Source organism: Acanthochromis polyacanthus, chromosome 16 (assembly GCF_021347895.1).
Source record: "Acanthochromis polyacanthus isolate Apoly-LR-REF ecotype Palm Island chromosome 16, KAUST_Apoly_ChrSc, whole genome shotgun sequence".
NCBI classification, from domain to species: Eukaryota; Metazoa; Chordata; class Actinopteri; family Pomacentridae; genus Acanthochromis; species Acanthochromis polyacanthus.
In genome coordinates, this window is record NC_067128.1 from 21,057,003 (window position 1) to 21,083,911 (window position 26,909).

At 38.5% G+C, this 26,909-nt stretch overlaps 1 protein-coding gene across 11 annotated transcripts in view; it reads left to right on the plus strand.

Annotated features, from left to right (window-relative positions):
• LOC110952175 (disks large-associated protein 2) overlaps window positions 1-26,909 on the plus strand; it is a 147,801-nt gene that overhangs the window by 58,200 nt on the left and 62,692 nt on the right. For all 11 annotated transcript variants that reach the window (XM_051960761.1, XM_051960760.1, XM_051960759.1 and 8 more), the window contains one exon: window positions 17,786-18,939. In XM_051960761.1, coding sequence (XP_051816721.1) covers window positions 17,786-18,939 — 1,154 coding nt within the window. The remainder of the gene's footprint in view (window positions 1-17,785; window positions 18,940-26,909) is intronic.

A 26,909-nucleotide genomic window follows, 5' to 3' on the forward strand; every position in this document is an offset into this window, starting at 1 on the left:
GGGTACAGCTTGGAAAATGATTTCGGCTCCATGGTTTAATTATGGGATTAAAAAGCTGCTCACTTTGACTATCTAAGTGTAAGCTGAAATCGGTCTCTTAACAGAAAATTTATTACAGTCTAAAAATTCTGTAAATCATTGATGTAATTCTTAAAAAGTCAAACATTTCACCTTTCTGCTTCGTCAAATGTGCACTAGACTATTGATCAGACAACAAGTCACCTAAATCTGATTGGGAAACACTGAGCCGATGAATCCCTGGTAATAATAATTGCTTGCAGCCCTTGATGAGGGCATTATGATTACAAATGTAAAGTGAAATAGTTAAGACACCATCCTGCTTTGTTTTTTTGGTCACTGTATTAAGCATTTTACTTAATTTTAATGTAAAAAAGTCAGCATTGCAAGAGCTTCAATTAGATTTTAGTTTTGTCAAGGCAATAATTACACAGACAAATATGCACCATTTTGGATACTTTGATCATGCTGACATGATAGTATCTTTAGTGTTTCTGTCAGAACACCACATTCTAGTGCACACATCTGTGTTGCTGTTACAGCCCTAATACTTGAGAGGTCGCGTAAGAAGGTGCATCATGTAGCTAGCATTTAAATAGCATTCTGTGTAATATTACAGGGTGTCTGTACTGGACACGTAGGAAATCTCAGTACGTATCTTTTGTTTTGTTTTGTTTTTTTGCCTCCACAGATTAAACATGGCTTTATTGAAAGAGTTGAAGTGGTAGGTCTCAGTGGATGTGAAGGATGAACATATCAAAAGATAGCAGATGAATTTAATACACGTCATCCAAGGGGGAATCCACTTGGCTTTTTCACAGAAGTGAAGGTGGTTAAAAAGTTCAAATGAATGGGCAGTGTCATGGACAAACCCCGTTCTGGATGACCAAATGTATCAGCCCAAACAAAAGAACTGGTCATGGCTAAAATTCATGCTAGCATCAAAAAAATACTTCCCTAACCCTAACCCTATCTTTCGTGATGTCCATCCTTCACGTCCACTGAGAAGTACCAGTTCAACTTTTTCTTCTTTCGATAAAGCCATATTTAATCTGTGGAGGTAAATATATATATAATGAGATTTCCTTTGTGCCCAGGCTTTAAGGACACCCTGTGATTGTAATTGTAAACTATCCTATATATAAAGAAGAAAACAACAAAGTAAGATGAAAAAAATCTTTGTGACATAGTTTTATTTTCTTTGATTTTCTCAGTAAATATTTCATAAAGCATAGAAAGTGCATTTTTATGCCAATTTAAAAATCAGTTAAATAAATGAATGTACATTATTTCAGGACCTTACTGCATTACAGAAAATACTATTAGACATCAAGATAATAATAGTTTAAGTGGCGCTTTGTCTGTTTTTACCGTATGTGTGGGAAGACTGCATGACTTTGCCTAAATACGCCAGTCACTGTTTGTGTTGCTGCTGCCGTAGAATAAATGCGAAAGGTTACCAAGCGTTACAGGGATTGTTTCACTTTCATCCAATGAGGGACACCCAGGAGATAATGTGTTTCGGTGCAGATGTACTTGCTGCAGATCAAACTGATGCCTTTCCAAATACTGTTAATCTCTTACACAGATGCTTTTTATTCAAAGTGTATTCATGAAATAAATTGTAATAACATTATTTTTCCATCACTGTAATGATGCCAAACAAAACAACTGGTTTAAAGCAGGCTTCCTGAATTAAACCTTAACGGGTTAAACACTGTCTACATGCATAGTTTGTGCCTTGATAATTAAGCCACTGCAGGAATCAGGACAGTTTTCAGAAAAAAATTGTTTCATTTGCATGGCAAAAAATATTATTAAATAGCACAATGTATTTGAGATCAACTTTCATAATGTAATTTTTTTGTTATACTTTTCTGTCTCGCTGTTCAAGATGTTGCAGCATCTTTATTGTAATAATTGCAGGTCAGTAACAGAATATATACATATTTTTTTAACACATTTAGAGGCACACTGTATTATATTTTTAAAAAAAATTATTGTAGATCGCGGGTTTTTCTACAGTATGAACCCACTGACAAATCAGTATTAACTATCCCAAACAGTATATAAATATTAGAATTTGCCAACAGTTTTTGTTCTGCATTGGCAACATGAATTATGTGTGAGGATAAATTTGATATTACGACAAGAAAAACAAAAAACAGGATAAATGTATCCTGTAATGCAACTTCAACTTTTAACGTATCTTGTCTGGCACACATTGAGTTTAACTGTTTGTCTTTTACTTTTGCTTTCTGTTTAGTGTTGTTGTTGCCACAGTGCGACTTCGCTGCTCTCGATATCCACATCTTACCTTTTCAGTATCTCTAGCCGCAACAGATGGCATGTTTTCTTACATATCCTGGAAGCTATAACTGCTCATGCAAGCTGGGATATTCTGACATTTGCATATTGACAGTGCATTCATATAAAACGTATATTTTGAGAGAAAATGTATAGATTCCTATTGCACATTTAAAATCAAAGCAAGTACACAGCAAGTTAGAACTCCTGCCAGCTGAATTTTTAACTAGCTGAATTTAGCAAGCCATGGATGTCTCCTATTGACTATGGTTTTGTTCTGAGAAAAAGAGCTTTGCACTCTACCCTATAGGCTGGGATCAGAGAGGGATGACTGTTGGAATTGTAGGTCAATAAACAGTAACCAATTGTGTCTTTGATATAAAATCAAAGTTTATTCGACGTCAAGGTAAAAATTAATCACTTTTTAAGCAGCATTTAATTACAATGTTTGATCAATGACATTGTTCAGTCATCCTGATCTTGATTAGATACTGTCACTTAATGCAATGTAAATTATGATTGTATCCAATTTTGACATCCAGTAGTTTGCCCATCCAATTAGTGTCTAAGTATTCATTGCTTAGGGATGAACCTCCATTTTTCAACTGAACTGATGGCATTGTGGCTTCTAAAAAAGGTTACAACAAAAACAGATGTGTTTAGGTTAAAGTTCTAATTTAATCACATTAGAGAAGGGAAGAATACTGTGCCAGTAAATACTCTGTGTATTACAACTCATAGTAGCCAGATGTGGAATAAAGTGCTAATATACACGACTGTTCAAAAGTTCGGGGTCACTTAGAAATGTCCTTATTTTTTAAAGAAAAAATTTTTTTTCCAGTGAAGACAGCATTAAATGAATCAGATATAGACTCTAGTTAATGTGGTAAATGACTATTCTAGCCGGAAACGGCTGGTTTTTAATGTTTATAGTTCTCTAAACAAACTACTACCCCAACATTTAAATTCTATTTATCATTTTAATAACGAATTTCATTATTATCCAACTCGTTGCAGCACACTTATTAGAGCTCCTTTTGCTCGTATAAATCTGTCTGTATTTAGTATTCCATACAGAGGATCCAAAATATGGAATCAGTTACCAACCTGGGTCAGAGTCCTTTCACAAACCAAATTTAAAGCAGCTTTTAAAGCACTGCTTTTGAAAAAAAGTAATTTTCCATATGGGATATCCTACTAACACCTGGTTTGTCTTTCGTCAATATGTTTTAATGAGGTAACATTTACCCTGTGTATAATTTCATGAACTGTTGGCATGCTATTTGTCACATTTTTATGTATCTATATAATGGTCTACCTGAGAAGGTGTTTTTTTTTTTTTTTTTTTTTTTTTGGAGGTTGTCTTCTTTCAAACCCCTTGAGTGTTTTTTGGCAACCTTCCTTCACATTTTTAATGTAAGAAATGCGTATTGTTTGTTTAATTTTGTGTGTGAAAATTAAATAAATCAAATCATAGAGGTACAGAGGAACACTTCCAGCAACCATCACTCCTGTGTTCTCATGGTACATCGTGTTAGCTAATGGTGTTGAAAGGTTAATTAATGATTAGAAAACTCTTGTACAACTATGTTAGCACATGAATAAAAGTGTGAGTTTTCATGGGAAACATGAAACTATCTGGGTGACCCCAAACTTTTGAACGCTAGTGTACGTTTGAACAGTTTGTTGCTAAAGTGTTCCAGATGTCTCAATATTAAACCTCACACAGACTGTACAAAATGAAACTTCTGCAAATGGTCACATACTGTAGGAGTAGTTTCCATGGAGATGTATCAACATTTGCTGCAAGACGTGAATGAGCAGAGGCATGATGCCAAACTTATGCCTCCTACACCTGGATTTTTTTTTCCACATATTGTACAATTAGCAGAGATATATTTTAGTTCACTTTCTGAAACAATGGATTATTACTTGATGAAAAAGGGGCAGACTTAATGTAGAAAGGATACCGTTTCTGGTCATCTCATTTGGCTGCCTTGTGTTATACTTTGTTAGATTTACAGTGGAAATGTAAGGGGAACCATTTTCAGTGCATCTGATCTAAGATAGTGATGCCCTTGTTATGTATTTTAGTTTCAATTCAGTAATTTGCTTTTCTTGAAATGCTCTGAACTTCAACTTATCCGCAGACATATTGTGCATGTAGCTAATTACCTCTATGCATGTATAGAGATAAACCCTGAGAGGAGGGCATGTTTCAGTTCCGTATAGGACCTTATCTACTGTGTTAGATCAAAGTAGTGTGGGAGGCTTCACAGACTGCAGCACAGTGAGCAGTGATGGACTATAAGCTCCCTATTTGGGGTTTTCTTCCGTTGAGAGGCATAGAGAAGACACTGAGGCTGTGTCCGGGGTGTGTGGCATCTCCGCAACATCAACCCGTGTCTGTTTGCAAGAGCAGCAACAGTGGGAGGGAGTAGGCGGATATCAAAAGGTGAAATGCAGACTCTGCTGCACAGCTACATCCAATTGAATGTGATTTTGTCTCAGTTGCAGGGTCTAACATTCATTACACTTACATAATGTTCACTGCTGTCCCTATTTATATGAACAAAAAGGCTACACCATTAAAGGACTACCTCCTTTTTCTGTCTCAGCACTGCTGTTAGAGTGATAACACCTTTATTAACAGCTAGATGGTTTGTTTAATTCATGCCAATAAATATTTATTTTGCCACTCACTGTTACGACTTGCTGTATCACAATATAAATAAAATCCAAGTCATGCCAATTTTTATATTTGATTATCTAAACAGCTAAGTCTACTGCTGGCCTTGTCTCCTACAATTGTTACTCGGTATTTACAGACAAAAATGTTCATTTCTGTTCTGAACAGTAACATGGAGGCTGGGGCCAACCTTTACTGAGGAACAGGAGACACAATTGGAGATAGTGGCTCACATGAAAACATATTCACACAGCTAATTTAGTAGTGTGTAGAATGTTGACATGTCATTTTTTTCTCCCACAATCCATACACTGCAACAAGCAGTGGGCAGAAAATTAATGAATGGTATTAGTATTTCTCCAAAGATAAGGGGGTGCTGAATTCTTTGACTTTTTCATTTAGGTTGACTGTTCTAGCCATAGGGAGGACGCCTCCGATATACAGGAACATTCTGTTAGGTGTTTTTTCACAGTAACAGGGAGAACAAATCACAGGCTATAAAAATTAAGACTTTCAGTGGAGTGTTGCCAGCTTAGTTAGTCTGTGCTTGTGATGGTAGCCAGCTATGTTCTTACTACTCAGCATCTGCGTTTTACGTCTCTGTTGCTGTAAATTTTAATTGACTCTACTGAAGTTAGTAACCCAAACTCTCCATTCACACTTTGATTTGGAAGCTGGGTTATTGGCAGGTCTGTGTTTTGTCATTAAGCCACCATTGTTAGTACTTGCAGTTCAGCCACTGGTTATGTTCATATCAGTTCCTTGCTTGTTTTGACCTTACAGTACGACTGTAAACCTTCAGACAGATTTAATGTCAATCACGGCAGTGATTTCTAACTAACCTGATTTGATTTCATTTGTTTCTAAATGGATGATGGATTGTTTTTCTCAGCAAACATCTGAGGTCTGTCTTTGATTTAAAGGTCAGCGTTAGGGAACAATCTGGGAAATTGATGCTTTTGCTCGACAATGATCAATAAATCACTGAGGATGTTTTTTTTTCAACAGTGTGAATCATACTCTACAGTTTGGCTGCCTGTTGCTCCGTTCTTCCCTGTGGCATTAGCTTACTGTGCATTGGTGTGGAGGAGGAAGGCCTCATTTATTCCAAGTTATGCAACCATCTTGGGAAAACTGCTGGCCAGGCACTGACTGCAGCATAGTGGCAGAGCTTTAACTTAGCAGCCAGCAGTACAACATTTCCTCAGTGAGCAGACAGGAGAGGCTTTCCCCTCACTATTTTTTCTCTTCCACACTGACCCGAGTCTCTCCACCCGCAGTGTGTGGTATCTTCATCAGGAAAGAGAACAACATATTATGGGCTGCATCAGATGCTGACAGAAGCACATTGAAGAAATAGCCTGTTGATCGTGCAGCACAATAGCTGTTGCATAAGCTGTGATACAGGAAAGCTCTCATCAAATTTTCATGGACTTGCAATGTAAGCGTTTCGAGGAGAGGGAGTATTTTAGAATGTACTATGCAATTGAAGAATAGTTAAAATATACCATGACAATTCACTGCACTTTTCCCCTCGATGTCAGCTATACAGACTTGATTTTCATTGTAACATGTTTTGTAAAATCATTAATATTGCCTAGTGAATGGAATTAAACAGATTTCCTACCATTCATGCACATTCATGGCTGCTTGCAGTTATCCCACCTGTACACAATCTTCTGTTTTTCTGAGAAGCTCCCTTTGACCTCATATCAAGGTTTGAACTAGCATTATTACAGATTTACAGAAACCAGAGATCAGTGCAAAAATGTGTTTAAAGCTGCAAGCAGACATATGGAAAAAACACAAAAGTAAACAAGAAAAGCACTACACAAAAGTGTAGTACTCCGCCAAGGCTGCTGAGTCTTTGTATCATTTCTGACAGATGAAATCTTTAATAAAAAAAATGTCCTTGCACTGAGCACAGGCATGTGTTATGCATGTGTATGTTATGCATGGATACCGAATCGCGTAACCTACATATGTAGCGGGAATTGGTGGGACTCGGAAACACCCCCACAATTTTTTATATTGTTCATTGTATCATTTCCGATGGATAAGTCCCGGTGGATTTGTAATAGGATCGCAATCATGTGATCGTCAGCAGGCAGCTGACATAGTGTTCACTTGTTGTTGTAGTTACAGTGATGCCGTTTTGCTATCTTGCAATAGATAATCCTTTACAAATCCATGGATCCAGACTATAAGCTGCATCACTGCCAAAATCTATGGAGGTGGTCCTGGTGGAGACTGTCCTCCTTGAGAAAACGACCACATAGGTCGTCTGTACACGCCCTTATTACGACTGAGTGTTACGTTTTGAAGTTAAACGACCTCTAGCGGTTGAGTAAATATCGACACTCCGGTGTCTCAGCTGAAACGTCACCATGAACAAACTTTGACCATAACACTAACACTATCCCTAACCCTGACCCTAACCATAACCATAAGCATAACCCTAAACCCGTCTTGCAAAAGTGAGGGAAAAGCTGTTTTGCGAGGGAAAAACCGTTTCGCGAATTAAATCCCATAATGCCTTCCTGTCTCCCGTAGGGGTGCTAACCTAAATACGCTCCCATGGGTCGTATTTCGGGGGCACGTACATACGGCCTGTGTGGTCATATGAGTTTGAGGGCTTGTTATCCTGGTGTCATTTCTGACCTTCCCCGAAAATTTCATCGAAATCCATTAGTCCATTTTTGAGTAATGTTGTGCACAGACGGATTCACATACACTGATCAGCACATACCTCCTTCACATTCCTTGGTGGAGTAAGAACAGCACTCAGAGAACACAGTACTTTGCCAAGGCTGTGCTTTCCTCATATGGCATTGCCAGAAATGCAGCTTTTAAAAAAAAAAAAAAAAAAAGCAGCATTTGTTTATTAGTTATCGATGATCAGAAATCACAGCAACACAGAATGTGACCATTTAATATAGATGCACTCACAAAATGACCTTGTGCTGAGCACAGGTGTGTGTTATGCATGTGCATGTTATGTACGGATACTGAATCACATGACCGAAATATGTAGGAGGCTGTGGGAATTGATGGGGCTAGGAATCACTCCCACAATTTAATCAGTTGTTCCTTGTATCATCAGATAGATAGATAGATAGATAGATAGATAGATAGATAGATAGATAGATGATAGGCAAATTCAATGTGTGTGTGTGTGTGTCCCATGTAAAATATACACATTAACTTTGCTGCCCTCAGTACCATTCTATTAATGACTAAAACTGTATTGTAGAGTCAGAAGAATGTGGTCACATGACACCTGTTCAAATAAGCACTCGAAATACTCCATGGTTCAGCGCCGGCGAATGAACTGGAGGCTAAAGGTGCTCCAAAGTTGCATCAGCTCATCGTAGGTAGAGTGGGTGGTATTGTCCAAGACTGAGCTGAAGAATTCATCCTTCTCACTGCCTCCAGGCTATCCAGACTTTTAGCCCTCTGACACAGCTTGCTTTTTTTACCCAGTTTGTTGAGCCTGCCGGCATTCCCTGCCTTGATGTCACCTCCCCCGCACAGAGTGAACGAAGTACGCTGGCCACTATGTATTAGTAGAGGCTGGTGAGAGGTCTGATGCAAATATTGGATGACACAAGCCTACTTGTGAATCTGTTTTGTCAGACTGGAACAAATTGTTATATGATATGAACTATCCCAACTTGACTGTACCACCTTCACATCCTCCCTGTGGATTTGTGGCAGGTGTCACTGCCCTCCTGCTCTGCTGGGAAATCTCTTTCAAGCTACTTTATTTCACCAACATTCAACATGAAGAGAAGAGCTTAGTGCAAGTTAAAGTAACTGGGTATGAATATTGAGTGAGAGCACAAAATTAGGTGGTTTGCATTTTTGCTCCACAATTCAGAGATTTAAAACTACAGAGGATTTCTGTGCTAATCTCAGGCTCATTCACTTTAGGGATGAAATATGCCGAGATATGAAAAATGTTGAGGAAGCTGCCAGTTGTCCGAGAAAAAACGTCAGTGTATCTGCTATCCTGTAATATTTTGAAATGTTGCCCTAAATGTTGGGAGCTGGTAGTGGGGAATATTGATCCTTCATTCCCTTGTACCTGTTTGAGTTTTTGAGTAAGCATCTTTAAATTCCTTTTGGATATGCTGTTAGTTGAGGTGCTTTCAGAAGTGAGTTTGTGAAGCAAAATTCCTATGAAGTCTCAACTTTAATTTAAGTAACACTAAACAAACTTTACCCTGATAGTAAGCAATGAAGCTGAATATTGGCAACCATAGCACTTGTATGTCTGTGCAATCAATGAGGTTAAATGGTTAATTCTGTAGATTACTAGACTAAAACCATGATCTACCATTGCTTAATGACTCATTAATGAAGGGAAACATTTTAGCACCTTCTTGATAGTTTATTTTCTTCCGCTTGTCTCTCTCAGATGATGAGCGATTTCTGAATGATTTGTGTCAAACTGACTCTACTTGAAATGAATTAGTTAATAGCTGGAGAGATCTGGGTTGAAAGATTAGCCTCTAAACAGCTGATTATGGGGTAATCAAACCATCTCAAGAGGGTTCATGTAATCAGAATCCTGGGGTGATTGTAGAGAGAGAATGCAAATCAGGCAGACGGATTACTCTGTTGGAGCTAACAGATGTTTTGTGTCTTGCGAATGTGTACTTTAGATTTCATAACATTCATGTTGCCATGCAGCGATACATTATTGCTGAATTTTTCTGATTCTTATTAGTATAAACAAGAACTTAGACTTAGACTGACTTTATTAATCCCCGAAGGGAAATTCACTTTATTATTACTCTGTAAAGGAACGCGGTGGAGTTATGTGATGATCGGTTTTGGTTTGTGTGTTCGCTAGCAATGTTACTCAAAAACAGACTGACAGATTTGGATGAAATTTTCAGGGAAGGTCAGAAATGACACAAGGCCCAATTCATTAGATTTTGACAGTGATGCAGCTTGTAGTCTCCATCCACAGATTTATTCAAGATTTCTGTATCATTGTGAGATTGTAGCATGGTGTCACTGTAACTATGACTACAAGTGAACACTACGTCAGCTGCCTGCTGAGGATCACATGATTGCGATCCTACTACAAATCGACTGCTGCGGACCACAAATTCTTTAAAGATTTCACCTGTAGGAAATCATACAACAACTGAACAGCCTTGGTTGAGTACTGTGCTCTCTCAGTGCTTGGGCTAGGGTTTCATTCACTGACAGTTAGTGGTGTTCTAGATTACAGATCATAAAACTATTGGTGATGTGCAGGAACAGATAAGCAATGGAGTTGTTGAGCAAGCCATTTCATTCTACTACATAAGGCTGGGGTGCTCAAATAAGCAATTTTAAGCTGCTCGTAAACCCATAACTGTAGTACTACCCTATTATTTCACAGTTACAGACAGGCCTTGTGATAATAAGGCTGTCCTCTGACTGGAAAACCAGAGTTTGAAGCTAGTGAAGCTGGAATGTTTACTTTATTATTAATTTTACACAACGTGATCCAACCAGATATTGTGAACTACTCAACATAAAATGTGATTGTGGGGCTTAAAAAACTGCCAAAACTGAAGTTATTCTCCCTGTTTACTGTAAGCAACACGCATAATTTTTATTGGGGACAGGTGTTTAAGTGAATCTACATCAGGAGAAAATGATGATGTTTGGTTAGCTGTTCTCATCAGCGCAAGTGTTACTTATTTAAACCGACAATTCAGAAAAAGTTGGTTACCTTGCTGACATGTTTCGGCAGCCTCTGCTGTCTTCTTCAGAGCGTCATCTGACATTTGGTGACGTGTCCTTTTTATCACGAACCGGGACGAGGGGGCCTACATCCTCTCGCACACCTGGGACACCATCCTCCAGAGACCACCGGACGGCTGGAGGCGTGGTCGGTTTGACAGATTCTGACAAATCTGTTAAACTGACCACGTGATAATAAGGACACGTCACCAAACGTCAGATGACGCTCCGAAGAAGACAGCAGAGGCTGTCAAAACATGTCAGCAAGGTAACCAACCTTTTCTGAATTGTCGGTTTAAATAAGTTACACTTTTGTATAGTATATAATGACAAAATGAACCTAATCCAACTGTTCTCATCAGCACTGCCTATATTGTATTTTCTATAAGCATGCTGAGACATTTGTGTGTCTCACGACCAAATCACTCCATGTTTTGAAGTGGATTACATTATACTGTACAAAACAGAGCATGACTTGTCTATGCACACATACACGCACACGCACACGCACACACACACACACACACACACACACACACACACACACACACACACACACACACACACACACACACACACACACACACACACACACACACACACACACACACACACACACACACTCTCTCTCTCTCTCTCTCTCTCTCTCTCTCTCTCTCTTTGCATTCATTACTATTAGCTTTAATTTGACACATTTTGTTGCCTCGGCAACCCGCCGATTTCATCTACTTCAATGTGGTGAATTCATGAGATAGTGAGTGGGGTCCTAGGGCGACAACAGAGAGCTGTGATGGTGGAACTGAGATAAAGATAGGAACAGGGAAAGATAGCACGATATACAGAGTGTTTAATGCAACAAAATTCTACAACACTGCATATACTGCATCCTGTGTTCGTACACACAAACACACAGTGTTTCACTATGAACAAAACGATTTACCTCAGCTAAACCAGAGAGGAAATGAGATGTGGAAATCAATATACACATTTAAATGAATAACAGTGTGTGTTTAGTGCCTTCTACTGTAAATATTCAATGCAATGCAAGCACATAAATCTAATAAAAATGATAATTAGCAATGTTTTAATAGATTTGTTGGTTAAAAACATGTCGTCCCACAAATCCTGTTAATGTGGACTTTAAGAGTTAATGATTTGAAAGTGCTTTATTGTACAACTTGGATTTACTTTAAGGTCCATGGGTCTGGTTAGCCTTGGCTAAGAGACATTTAAACCTATTAGAAGATGGATTTTAAGTAATAATTAAACATGCAGTTAAGTGTGGATTCGTTTTGTGTCCTGAAGCTGGTGCTTCAATTCACCATTTATTTGACCTCTACATATTGCAGCATGGCTTGTAATGGTGCATCGAACATAGTAGCCCATTTAGCAAATCAAGCCACTGGCTCAAGACTCAAGAGTCTATACCACATTACATACGATATGTGTCTTTTTACCCGTTTTGGAGCTGGGATCCACCCCAAATAACCTTGAAAATCCTATTACAGTTCCTCGGTTTTCAGCAGTGGTTGCCATGACAACTGTGCATTTTATTTCTGGCTCCTTTGAAATGCTGTGTGAGATCAGAGATCCCAAGCGTTATGTAAGACGATGTGCACTGTTCCAGGCTGGGGTTTCCTGCTGCAGGGAACTTAAAGTAATTAATTACAGGGGAATTGCATAGACTCAAAGCACTTCAACACTGTTTCCTTGTTTACATTACAGCTTACATCACATACTGGTAAGATGTGGGCTGTAATTGATATGCAGGAAGCTCGGCATAGAAACAGATACTATTAATATTTCTGCTCATTTTGACCCGTTTTTTTTTTGTTTGTTTTGAAAAGGTGTGATTTAGGCATCAATTCTAGTAGGATGTAGAAAAATAAAAGTCAAAAGCGAACTTTATATGTGTCGTGAGAGAGGAAAATGGAAAATAATACTTGTGCCTTTGTCAATGAAAAACCTACAATTATGATGGATTATCTTTAATGGGATTATGAGACAAACTAGCAGCTGTGCCATCATGTTAGGAATTAAATCAGGAACTTAACACTTGTTCCGGCATGTGATCATTCAAGTTTGGCAAATCATAACTGAAGCATGTTTGTACAATTTTACTTTCATTTTATTTCATTTTAAGAATGATCCTTTTTTTCAATTTTCAAGAATTTCTTAATAGAGTCAAGAAAAGCAATTTATTCTGGCTTATTTTGCTAATATCATCAGTGCTAACTTTTACTACATTTAAAATATATTCAACTTAACGAGTGGTTTTGGAGTTTCTTTACAGTAACAGTATTATTTACAAAACTGATCCTTTCTCCTTTCTCTTGGATACTTATAATAAAACCCCTGTTGCGTGCACACAAAACTGTCACTGGTAATACAGGTCTGTTTTCCTTTTACTGCAGATATAGTGCCCACAATAATAACAATGTTACTTCCATTAGGTAGAAGTAAATTGCTCAGTCCTACATTGAAACCATCTGCCCTATATTGTGTAAGTCCCCATCATGTCACCAAAACAGCTTTGACCAGTTGGGGCATGAATATGGGACCTCTGGGAGTGTCCTGTGTTAGTCTGGTATGGAGTCTTTGGGGTCCTATAGGTTTTGGAGTGATGCCTCTGTGGATTCGCATTGTTCCGGTGCATCCCACAGATGCTCTCAGATTGAAACCTGGGGAATTGGGAGGCTCCTATTGTGTTCAGCTGTTTCTTTCAGTATGGTGGCAGGCTATGACTTGCTGGTGCAGGCTGCTGCCATCAGGGAAGATGGGAAGTGACACGAACACTGGCATTTCACTTCACCTTTTAATGTTGTGACTGGTAATTGGTGTTTATGGTCTTGATTTTTAACAGGCAATGCAATCAAAAACAAGAAAAGCACTCAGAGAGCGCAGTACTCTGCCAAGACTGTTCAGTTGCTTTTTTGATTTCTGACAGATAAAATCTTTAACCCTCCTGTCGTCCTGTGGGTCAAATTTTACCCATTTTAAAATGTTTTAAATATGGGGGAAAAAATCGCAATGAAAACTTCCACATTTTCAATTTTTTTTTTTTAGGAAATTTTTGAACATATTTTAGTGGAAAAAAACTAATAAAAAATGTTTAAGAACATTCAGAAAAAAATCAACTAAAATCCAGTGAATTTTGCTGTCAAGTTTGGGGATTTTTTATTTTAAAAATAAAACTTTGATTGAAACTTTTCAGGAATTTTCTTCCTGAAGATTTTGCAATTTTTTTTATAAATTTGGGGAATTTTTTTCTGAATTTTTGGACTTTTTTCAGACAAGGCAACAACATTTTTTGGTAAGGACAACACGAGGGTTAAGCAATTTGTGGGCCGCAGCGGTCAGTTTGCACTAGGATGACAATCATGCCAATCATGCCATGCAGCTGATGTTGTGTTCACTTGTTGTCATAGTTGCAGTGACAATATGCCACTATCTCACAATGATACGGGAATCTTCAACAAATTTGTGGATCCAGACTATGAGCCGCATCACTGCCAAGATCTACTTTGTTGGTCCCTGTTTAATTTCTGACCTTCCCTGAAAATTTCATCTAAATCCATTTGTCTGTTTTTGAGTAATGTTGCTAACAGACAGACACTAATCATCACATATCTTTGTCATGTTCCTTGGCAGAGTAGTGATGAAATCATAATTATTATTGAATTTCTATTCGGGGATAAATAAAGTTATTATTGCATTGTATTGTATTGTATAATATTGTGGTGAGTGAAATACATAGAAAGGAACTGCATGGATGTCAGTGTGGTTTTCAGCCTAACTTCTCTAATTTCTATATGTTGAGTATATTAAATGTTGAGCATGCTGTAATAAATAAGCTTAATATGCACATTTTATCTCAGCATTGTACAGTACAAACATAAAAGAAAAAAACTCATGGGAACATTCGTCATGAAACATCTTCCAGACACTGATAGAGCAAAAGGATTCAGGAGATTATGCTGAACTCTTTAACCCCTCATATAGAAAGTACCACATTTTCTCATCTAAAAGTCTCTTTGAAGTCAAGAAAAATTTACTTTTTGTGATCACCGCCCAGAGATCTGCACATCTCTTCCAAAATAATTAGGCGAACAGGCACAGCTAATAACAAGCGGTTCTCCACTGCAGGGCTTGAGAAATGATACTTTTATCATAGATTCCGGAGATGCAAGTTCAATTTGTCGAGAAAATCAGCTCCACTACTTACAAGATTGCTATAAGATGGGTTTAGGACACTGGCCTTTTTTTTTCACAAAAAAGTATTATGTTAGATGAAATGAAGCAAACTGGGCTTTTGCTTTTAAAGAGTAACCTAATAATCATGGCTGATCCAATACAGAGGATTTGGCACAGAGTCAATAAGCTACAAGTAAGATTCAGATAGTCTTGAGTTTTCTTTATGTTTTCCTGCCAAGAAAGTCCCGAGTTGATCATGCAAGTCATTGGGCAAAATCATTATGATGGTGTCTTGTTTCTGTTGTCTGGCATTGGCAATATTTGACTGAAAAGGGATGCTAAGCAAATTTCAATCAGTTTAAATCATCAGTGTTACTTTTTTTGGAGCAGTTTTGCCAGTCCTTAAATGTCACTAAATAGTTGAAGTGTTTTGATGCTCCATCTCTTCTACTTCATAAATCTTTAATCATTTTGATTTTTTCACCTTGTTCCTGTTCATTATTGGACAGTACTGTTGATTATTTAAGCTATGGTTATCTACCAATATGCTTAGATTATTACTACTTGTCATCCATGCTTCTGGACAGGCTAATGGATATGTACAATATATTCTTGTTCTCTGCAGTATTATTTTGTCTGGTTTTCTCTTTATTGGCTAAGAGAGAAATTAAACTCTTCAGATCCTGATGATATAAGAAATAAATTGCATGCATTTTGTTTCTAACAGATTACTGAAGTGACTACAGCTTGGAGGACATAATAATGTCAAACAGTAATCTATCACAAATTCTACATTGGAAGTAAATTCCCTTTCATTGAGTTCCAAAACCTCCAAGCTGTTTAGTTTGTCATTTATTCTCTGAGATGAGATGGGAGCTGATATATAGTGTGACTTTGCCATATTTTCGTGTACATCTGTTGTACATGACTCAAAGGCATAAATACATATATGGGCATGGAAAAAATGATTTGACCAGCCTTGTTTTCCTCAATTTCTTTTTCATTTCAATGCCTGCTACCACTAAAGGTACATTACCTGAGGAATATAATGAACATGACAAAAAATGCAGCTGATTATATAATACGTTATGTCCTATTTGACATGCTTAAGCCTAATTGTATTCCCAGGGTATATAAGAGGCCATTTCATGTCACAAGCAGCACTGCCCATGCAAAGACCTAGAATGGTTTCCTGCTTACATTCAAGCCACAGCACAACTCAGAAGTTGTCAGCTCTCATAAAATGCCTAAAACGAAAGAATTATGTGAAGCCACAAAGTCAGCCATCTTGGTAGTGCTGGAAATAGGCATGAGTGAGAGACAAGCAGCAAGCAAACTGAAGATCTCCAAGACAGCTGTTCATTACACCAAAAAAAAACCCAAAACAACCCCACAATAAACAGGCCCATCATGGTACTACCAAATTGCTATCTGGTCGCGGCAGGTGTTCACCGTGCTCTCATCTGTTCCTGTGTCAGGAATCATGGTCAGACTTCCCTGGCGATCTGACCATTTGTGTGTGGGTGTGTGCGTGACGATATAACCCGGAACTATTGTCCACGACGCAGCGGTCATGGGTTCAAGTACGTCCCTCAGCCATTTGCTCTTCTCCCAAGCCTTCCTGTCAGTCTCCACTGTGCTATATATCAAAGCCTAAAAAGGCCAAAAAGAAGACTAAAAAGTCTTCTGCACAGTCAGTCCCAGCTGTGTACTTTTTTGTGCTTGACCATTTCACGTCACTCTAACAGCCACAGCTGCTACTGAATATAGATTGTTTTTGCTGCTCCCTGACAAAATAAAAAAGTTTCTGCTGGTACCTCTTCAGAGGAAAAAAAAAGGGTACAGATTTATAAATGTTAACTTGCTGTTGCTGGGAAGGTTCCTATTATAATGTTATGACCGTGGCTCTGGACTCTGAGGGTAACTTGTTTTCCAATAACAAACCAGATAAAACGTTAATGCCCCTACTGTGGCAAATAGCTTTGGTTTTATTTGATTTGATTACATTAATGTTTAGGTTGAGATTTACAAGAAATATTTTAACTGCTGCTGATTACAGAGAATACTGCTGTGAGAAAGCACTTAAGTTGTTTAAAGTGTTTGCAAACCAAATGTGATTGCATTTTTGTTCATATAGCAGTACTTTTAAAATAAAAGTGGAGGATACACTACTTTTAAATTCATTATTTAATTTTTCACATAACAATACGATTAATCGCAGAAAATCGTGTGATTAATCACAATTACAAATAACAAACCACTGGATCATGGAATGTCCATCCACAAATCATAAGACAAATAAACAGAACAGAACGGCATTTATGTTCCAAAATACAAATACATGATCCAAGTAGCAGGGAACCTATAAATCCACATGTGGGAGAACTTCAGATCTTTTTTAGTAACATTTTATGTATATATATATATATATATATATATATATATATATAGATATAGAGTTAGATACCGTTATATTTTTACGAATATTGTGATAGTGTCACCTAAATGATCTGTCATTCGAAAAAGTGCTCCTTTATATCACATGTTTCTTGTTATAGAGTGCATGAAACAGAATATATATCCTTAAATATATCTACATGAACATAAAATGTCAGTGTACCTTAGACTGTGACATTTGTTGGTTAAACAATGTCAGATGAATGCAAAGAGCATCCCATGAGAGCTTTCTTCTGTTTCATGAGAAGATCCATAATAGCAATTTCAATTTACAGGGATTTGGACTGGAAAGAGTTACTCTTCAAGGTTGTTCATATAAACCCTCTCTCCTTCTCACTATCTCATATCATTCTCTTTTTCCCTTCTCTGAAACAGACCAGAAGTATTCATCTTGGTCCCGCTCTCGAAAATTCAATGAAGGCAGACGCCTCCCTCCAGCCAGGAACATGAAGGGCTTATCGGGCAGCCGTTCCCAACACCAGATTCCTTTACCCCATGGCTTGGACTACGACCCCCATGTCCATGACCTCCACACTCACCATGGCTCTGAATCCCGCCACTCGTCCTACCTGCTCAGTCCCACAGAAAGCTGCCCCATGGACTTCCACCACCGCTACTCACCTCGCAGCTCCATCCACTCTGACTGCATGATGATGTCCCCTGTCATGATGCCTCCAGCTGCTGCATCGGACCACATCTCCAGCAGCACCTTCCCCAGAATGCACTACAGCTCCCAGTATTATGACTCAGCCACACGGGATGACTGCGCTGCCATCACAGCTTCTGCCACCTCTCCAGCTGTTGCTGCTGCTGCGGCTGCGGCAGCTGCATCCTCCCACCATGCAGGCACCAAGAGCAACCGCCTTCCAGCTAACCTACTGGACCAGTTTGAGAAACAACTGCCACTACACCGCGATGGCTTCCACACGCTACAGTACCAGCGCACCTCCACCACTACTGAGCAACGCAGTGAGAGTCCTGGCCGTATCAGACACCTTGTTCATTCTGTTCAGAAGCTTTTCACCAAGTCCCACTCCCTGGAGGGATCATCCAAGATGAATGGCACAAAAGGTGATATTGTAGGAGGTGGAGGAGGAGGAGGCTATTACCATCATGGTCACCACTCCACCAAACACGGTAGCAAGAGGAGCAAGAGTAAAGAACGTAAGCACCGCTCTGGCGGCTGGTGGAGCTCAGACGACAACCTGGATAGTGACAGCACCTACCGCACACCCAGTGTCATGTCACGACACCATGGGGAACATGTCAGCCACTGCTACCCAGATTCCATGCACAGCCACCACTTTGGAGACCTGTCACTCAAGACCTCTAAGAGTAACAATGATGTCAAGTGTTCAGCCTGTGAGAGCATGGCCATGGCTCCTGAGGGCAAATTCATGAAGAGAAGCTCCTGGTCGACACTAACGGTCAGCCAGGCCAAGGAGGCATATCGGAAGTCATCACTTAATCTAGAGAAACCCATCATGCACATGGATCACAAGCCTTTGCGGACATGCCACTACCTGCAGGTGCGTGATAGTTTTCCTAGTATATGCATTAAAATATATATATATATATATATATATATATATATATATATATATATATATATATATATATATTTCACATATGTTTCACATATTTTACTCCTTTAATTGTAAGTACAACTTTGACAACGATGGTGCTCCTCTGTGCCCAAAATCAAAATGCGGTTTAGAATTCTTGTCATTGTTGAATATCCAATTGTTGCAAAAAGACTAGCAAATAAATAATACTTCATGGCGGAATTTTACTGGTAGGGTAATAGCTAAGAGACTCTGAGCATCACCTATCAGAAAATGCAACAGATACTAAAGAAGATCAATTTCGGCATAATCCCTGGCCTCTATGAATAAAATGCAGTGATTGATGTATTGATTAGGAATCCTTGAAAGAAGGTATTGGGATTCTACCTTTCTTTCTGTTTCTCCTCTGAGAGCAATTACAGTGTCCAGTGCTTGAAGTCAATATATCTAACCAAATTTCGCTTTTGTCTGGTCACCTCAGGGAGTTATTGTCTATTAAGATGTAGAGCTTCGTAGTGTGAATCAATGAAGTGGTGGAAAGCACTGAGAATGTGCACTGAGCTAAACTGCAATGTGGGAAACTCAAGAATCTAGCATCTTAACAGGAAACATATGTTGTTGAGCTGGAGCTGTTAAGGAGGCGGTTCACTGGAATAGTAGGGCTGTACCTGAATAAATATTTTGCGGTTTGCTATGACAATTTGAATATTCATAATTGATTCTTCAAATCAAGCTACATCTCACTTTTGAAAATGGTGTACATGAGTAAATATAGACAATTGAAACAACTTGAAATACAGCATTGCCATTGTCTAGACCAAGTCTGCAGTGAGGAGGATGCAGAGAGAGACACCACTGAAAAATCTGGCCTCTATTTGCTTTCTTTTAAAGCAACAAAGACAATACATACACTACCTTTTGAAAGTTTGGGGTCACCCAGACAATTTCATGTTTTCCATGAAAATTTGCACTTTTGTTCATGTGCTAACATAACTGTACAATTGTTTTCTAAGCATCAGTTAGCCTTTCAACACCATTAGCTAACACAATGTAGCATTAGAACACAGGAGTGATGGCTGCTGGAAATGTGCTTCTGTATCCCATGTACTGTAGATATTGAATTAAAAATCAACCGTTTCCAGCTAGAATAGTCATTTACCATATTGACAATGTCTAGACTCTATTTCTGATTGTTTTAATGTTTTCTTCATTGAAAAAAAAGAATAAGGACATTTCTAAATGACCCCAAACTTACACTGAAACTTAGGCCTGTGTATATATAGATACTAGTAATAATAGAATATTACTCGTAGTAGTAATAGAATACAAAGAGAAATTCCATTATTCACAGTTTTTAGGCCTCTGTCTTTGCTATCTCACATCCCACTGACGCATTAAGAGATTGAACTACAGTAGAATTGCCACAGATACTGGTTTTCTGAAAAACAGATGTGTCTGGGCTCTCAGCAAGCTTTTATTCAGTTTCTTTTAAATTTTAATCTATACCACTGATCTACAGTGACCATGTGAATACTAATCTTAAAGTCCTGCTGCAAATAACTGAACATGAAGGTGACTTAAGATCTTCAAATGAGGCCAACGTGGTGACATGGATTTCAGTGGTTTCTGAAATGTGAATTCTGCTTGTAAATGGGGCATCATTAGGCCTTAATAACAGATTACTGGTCTAGCTGTCTTGAGAGCACTTCTTTTGGGAACAGTTAGCCTCTCAGTCCATTATGAAATGGCTGACTGTTATGTGGATGAAAAAAACTGAAGTGATTTGCCCTTATTAAAGCTTGCTCCATCTCCCCCAGAAGACAATGTAAGCCTTCCACTAGCATAGCATTCATCTTACTCTACGTAGCTCTTTTTCACATTGTGACTGTTAGAGCTCATATCTCACACAATCACCAAAAATACAAAAGAAAATAAAATAAAAATTTGTAACAAAACCCAGGTTAGTACAACTGAAAACTAAGCTATGTGCATGCAGTGCGATCAGCAATTACTGTCTTACAATGAATGTGAATTGTGTTGCACTCGGATAAACCCAGTAACGGCTCTCTTGAATTTTAGATGTGTACCTGTCCATGCTTAGAGAGTAAGATGTGGAATCTTTGCCCAGTACGTGCACTTTATGCTATGTGAGGAGCCCAGTTACACACAGAATCACAAACTGTAGTTGTTTGTGTGCAATCGAGAGCCTCTGTCAATAGACAGGCTCTCTCACTGGCATTTGACAAGCTTATGTGTCAGCAGGCAGAGACCCTACAGCTGCCACATGGGCACACTGAGCGGATCCACAATGAGAGCCTTATTCAGTGGAATCAGTGAAGGGAGATCTGTGCAGACTTCATGGTCAGTTCTCTGTGTCCTCATCAGACTTGATCTATTTGATGTTTCAGTCTTTTCGGTCTATATTAATTTGTGAAGAGGACAGGTCAGCGTTTGGAAAGCTGTTGACAAAGTCTTGTGTCAGCTGGTGTCAAATTGTCAGGCTAGGTAGAGTGAAGTGACTGTGAAACATGGTGACTGTTGGATATCATTTAAAAATCTTGACATTGCTGTGAGAGGCAGCACAGTGGCTTGGTAGCTTCGCACTTTTGCCTTGCAGCGAGAAGATCCCCGGTTTGTGCCCCAGCCTTCCTGGGTTCTTTCTGCTTGGAGTTTGCATGTTCTCCCTGTGCACATGTGGGTTTTCTCCAGATTCTCCAGCTTCCTCCCACAGTCCAAAAACATATTGAGGTTAACTGATAATTCCAAATTGTATGTAGATGTGAATCCGAGTGTGATTGTTTGTCTCTATATGTAGCCCTGTGATAGACTGGTGACCTGTCCAGGATGTCCCCTGCCTTTACGTTAAGCCAGCTGAGATAGACTCCAGCCCCCCATGACCCTAATGAGAATTAAGTGGTGTATAGATAATGGATGGATGGATGGATGGTATTGCTGTGAAATTCTTAAAGTTAGTCTTAAAAGGATAGGTGGGTTTCTTTGAAATGGGGTCATATGAGGTTATTATGAATTTTCAGTGTATTACCTACAGCAAATTACAGTTGCCGCACCCTCAGTTTGGAGTAGCAGAGAGGAGGACCTGCACGGAATATATGCAATGAACTGCTGTCTAAAGCTGCCTCTATCAATTGGTTATTTGGGCTCGCTGCTGACTGTGATCGACTGTACACTGTAAGGAAAAACATTACTTCCTATTTTTTCAAAAAGTTCAGGGCAACAGATTACAAGTTAGTAAATCAATATTATATGAGGCCCTTTAAATTTATTTATTTAATATACGTTTATTCAAAGAAATAACAAAAATAAATTAACAAAGACTTTGAGTTGATATAGAAATTAGAAACTTCAAAGTATGTCAGTAGTAGCTACTAATAAAATTTAAATTAATTCTACAAGTCAGTGATAAAAAATTGTTATAATTACCCATAATGATCAATGCATTGATTCATATTCGTTCTATGCTGCCATCTGCCCACCTACCTGCCTACCTGCTTTACCCCGTGGGCCAAAATTATTTTATTACAACAATTTTTATTTAATATCTACTAGAATAATGACCACAAAATCAAGGGCACTGTTACATTGAATATATTTTACCCAATACATCATTTACATACCTACAGAGTCATTTATTACAGTAAAAATACACTGACTATGGTACATTATCATATAACCCAGCTTTAATGAAACTAAACTTTCCCTTTAAGACATCAAAAGAAAAGATATTATCTTTCACATTACATTTACAAACAAAAATTGTTCTGGCACATCTCTTCTTTTTTTTTTTCACACAATTCAGTTTCACATCTGCTACATGGTGTTATGGAATCACGAGGATTTATCCCAAGGTTATTTTTGTACAAAGTATCCTCAGCGTAGTAACTAATGATGGTGTAAAACAGCTTGTGTGTCTGTCTGCCTCAGAGGCACGGCTGAAGAGTTTCCTTCAGGTGTACCATCAAATGAGCACAGAAATAAGGTAATGCTAATGAGCTAGCACACAGCTTCCCTGTGTGTGATGTTTGCCTTTGTAAACTATAGCTACAGACAATCTATGGAAGCACATTAGGAGAAGGAGGACGAATGTATGCATAGCAGATTAGCATGCATGGTAGTGTGATCAATAGGTCTTTTTTTCATGTTGCTTTCCCAAGTTAGCCAGGGTTGAAAGTACCCTTGTTTTTTCAAGCAGATGACACACAAGGATGCCTGCATTAGTAAACTAAACTATTGTTCATTTTCCCACTTACTATTATAAATCATTTAAAAGTGGTGTTACATCCTGAGACAGGGAGTCTCGCTGCCCCTAGCAAATTCATTTGTTTTGGACTCAAAGGAGTTCCATATACAGTGGTGGAATAAAGCTTTCAGACACTCTTAAAATTTTACACAATATCAAATATTATCATGAAATATTTGTGGAAAAATCTTTTTTGTGTTTCAAAAGGCGTGGCTGCATTAGAAAGACACAAACAAATATTTTAGTTATTTGTTATTTACAAGAAAAATTAACAAAACTAAATTGTTGACAGTATGTCAGCTCTCAACATTATCAGTGTCAAAGTCACCAAATAACAGAGAATATGTTCAAAACTGAACAAAAAAAAAATAAACCATCACATCATCAAATTAATATTTAGTTGTCCTGCCATTAGACTTGCGACCTGTCCAGGGTGTCCCCTGCCTTCGCCCGAGTCAGCTGGGCTCCAGCACCCCCCGCGACCCTAGTGAGGATAAAGCGGTGTATAGAGAATGGATGGATGGATGTCCTGCCATTAGCACACAGTTAAAGGCATTAGAGGAGATTTAATTTCCTTTTTCCTTGGCCTTTTGCGTACTCTCACATTAGGAGGATTAAGATAAAGCTGGAAACTGGACTTATCTGACCACAGAATGTTCTTCTAATTCCTGGCTGTGAAGGTCTTGTGTACTTGGACCAAATGATGCCGGGCTAACCTCTGTCTCTCATTGATCAGGGGCTTCTTGACAGCCTTTTAGGACCTTAAGCCATGATATAAAAGGTGGCCCTGTACAGTGCAGGTGGAACACTGGACACCAGTTTGGTTTGACCACTGCTGCTGAAGCTCCAGTGATGTCATTCGGGAGTTTTCCCTGCACATGCAGACCAGGTTGCAGTCATTCCTTGCTGAAGAAACCCTTGGACACCCAGATCTTGGTTTGTGTTCCAAGTTGTTGGTTTGTCTGTATTTCTGCAGAGTGTTTCTAACTGCTGAAGGACTGCATCTGCACTTCCTGGCTATCTAGTGGCAGCTGTACCCTTCCTGGCTGAGAATCTGTATCTTCAGGTGTGCTTTCTGCATTGGGTTCCTTGTTTTAACCATTTTTGTCTGTGAAGAACTTTCAAATATGCTGGCGTTATATAGACATGAAGCACGACAACAAAAATCGTGTCTTTTAATAAAAAGCACAACCTTCATTAGTGGACCGTAATGACCCAATACTCAAAATTTCTGATGTATTTTTATGGAACCAATCAATTTTGAGTTTTGCATACCCTTTTTTTTTAGGATTAATATAGTATAGTGGCTGTGACTGCACTAAAATAAACTTGAAGACCTAAGAGTGATTCTTAATGCAGTGTTTCACAAATACATGGGGTGTATGAAAACTTTTTATCTTTACTTCAAAAACAGTTGGGAAAATGTCTACATTAGATTAATGATAATGAAATCCAGTAGGTACTGTTACTAGAGTCTGTAATTCCTTCTGCTTTTTCCTGTTCGTTGTCTCTAGTAGTGGCAAAAACAACATTCATCTAAGTGCCATATGGTATCTCGTCCTTCACTTGTCTGCTGTGCTGAAGAGAGTGTCAAGTCAAAGAGGATGTTGGATGTTCAAGAAAAACACAGTTGGCCAGTAAGAACAGATAGTGAGAAGACAGTGTGAATGAGAAAGCATTACTCTACCTCTAGGTGAGCAAAAAGGTATGAGCCACCCTGCTGTCTGTGAGAATAGCTAAGCAGTTGTGGCAGAGAAACAGTCAAGCTGTATGACTGGGTAAAGTGAGGAACTGGCACAACATAAAGGACAGTCTTGTGCCTGAGGCTGTTGTTTCAAGCGCTAAGACTGCCCTGTTCATTGGGACAGCTGCTCCAGCTACGTCACACACTGACACACTGTTGTACTTTCTACATGCCTGATCAATATGCCTCCAGAACATTTAGTGTGTGACCACTGCCATCATAAGTCTCTTCAGAGAGAGAAAATGGCACTGTATCTGTAGGGAACACTGATTTTAACTTTGCTGATAAGAATTGTAGTTCATGTAAACAGAGTTTGTTTTGACACTCAAAAATATTCAGGGTAGCTGCTTTTTAAGAGTCAAACTGAATTCAATTCTATTCAGTTCAATTTTATTTATATAATGTCAATTACAATTCAGATTGTCTCAAGATGCTTTACAGAACCCATGTGCCAGGACGTACTCTATGTTGATTCCCTTTGCACAAAATGGAATTATAACCCACTGGTTTTCAATACATAAGCACATTGGATTTATTTACTTTCAATTAAAAAAACATGTAGACATTTGCAGCAACACATGACACAGTGTGTAGTAAATAGAACATAATCACTTAATCACCATGTTAATCCAGATGCTGTTGTTTTTAGAATAGTCTGTCTTTATAGTTATTAGAATATCAACACTTAAACCTTTTTTGCTACGTAATGTCATGACTGAACATATGCTTATTTGAATGCTAATTATTTCTGTAGTTTTGATCACATTCTCCAAAGAATTGATTTTGAGGTACAGTATTTCAAAAAACATATGCTGTGCTCATTTAGCAGTCAGCCGAACCATTTAAGAGCTTGTGTGTTTTGTATTGGCAGTACTGCTGCACCATTAATGACAGTATGCAGGTTTGAAAGTAACAGAATGAGTTTGAAGGGTATGATCGGCAGCTTTTGCAAATTGTCTCAAGACGCTTTTCAGAATCTATAGGCCTGAACCCGAAGTTCTGTATTTGTTTTCCTTTTTTATATAATTATTTTTATTGAACATTTTGTGCAAAGCAGAGCATTACAAAACACACAAAAAATGGTGGATATTAATTAATTTGAAGATTCCTTTGGCCAAGCCAAGGACAATAAGCCAGTTTGCAATCTTTGTGCAGAGGAGAAGTCCAAATAGTCCAAGAAAGGGTCCCAAGTCCTATAAAATGTATATGGCTTGTCCTTTAACAGAGTGGAAAAAGCTTCCATTGGTATAATGGCAATAACAGCTTGGAGCCACTGATGTTGGGAGGCTGCATCATCCGAAATCCATTGGACCATTATACACTTTCGAGCGCAGTGTAGTAGAATGTGCAAGAGGTCTTTCTTTACGAAGCAATTCGTCCTCAAGGCCGAGGAGGCAAGTCCGAGCTCCCAAACTCAATTGACACTTAAATATAGTACAGAGCTTATCAATAATTGATGTCCAAAATTGCAGAATAGGTGAGCAATCCCACAGACAGTGGAAGAGGGTACCAACAGCAGAATGACATTTGTTACATATTTCAGATATTGATGAATACATCTTGTGCTTCTTCTCGGGAGTTATGAAGAGCCTGTGCAGAATCTTAAATTGTCTCTCCCAGATGGAATTAGAAACAAGAGATTTAAAAGGACGGTTACGTAGGTCATCCCAGGATTCGGCTGTAATAGGTCCTAAATCTGCTTCCCACTGCCTTTTAACTTTAACTGAATTATCCCTATTAAGTTCGGATAAGATGTTGTAAACTGATTTCGAAAAGGATTTAAGTTTTGTTGTTTTTAGAATCAAAGATTCCATAGGAGAGATGGACAGTTGCCCATCACATTCCTTTAATCTACTGAGTATAAAATGTTTCACCTGCATTTACCTGAGAACATCTCCACTCCCAATATCATATTTGTCTCTCACTTGCTGA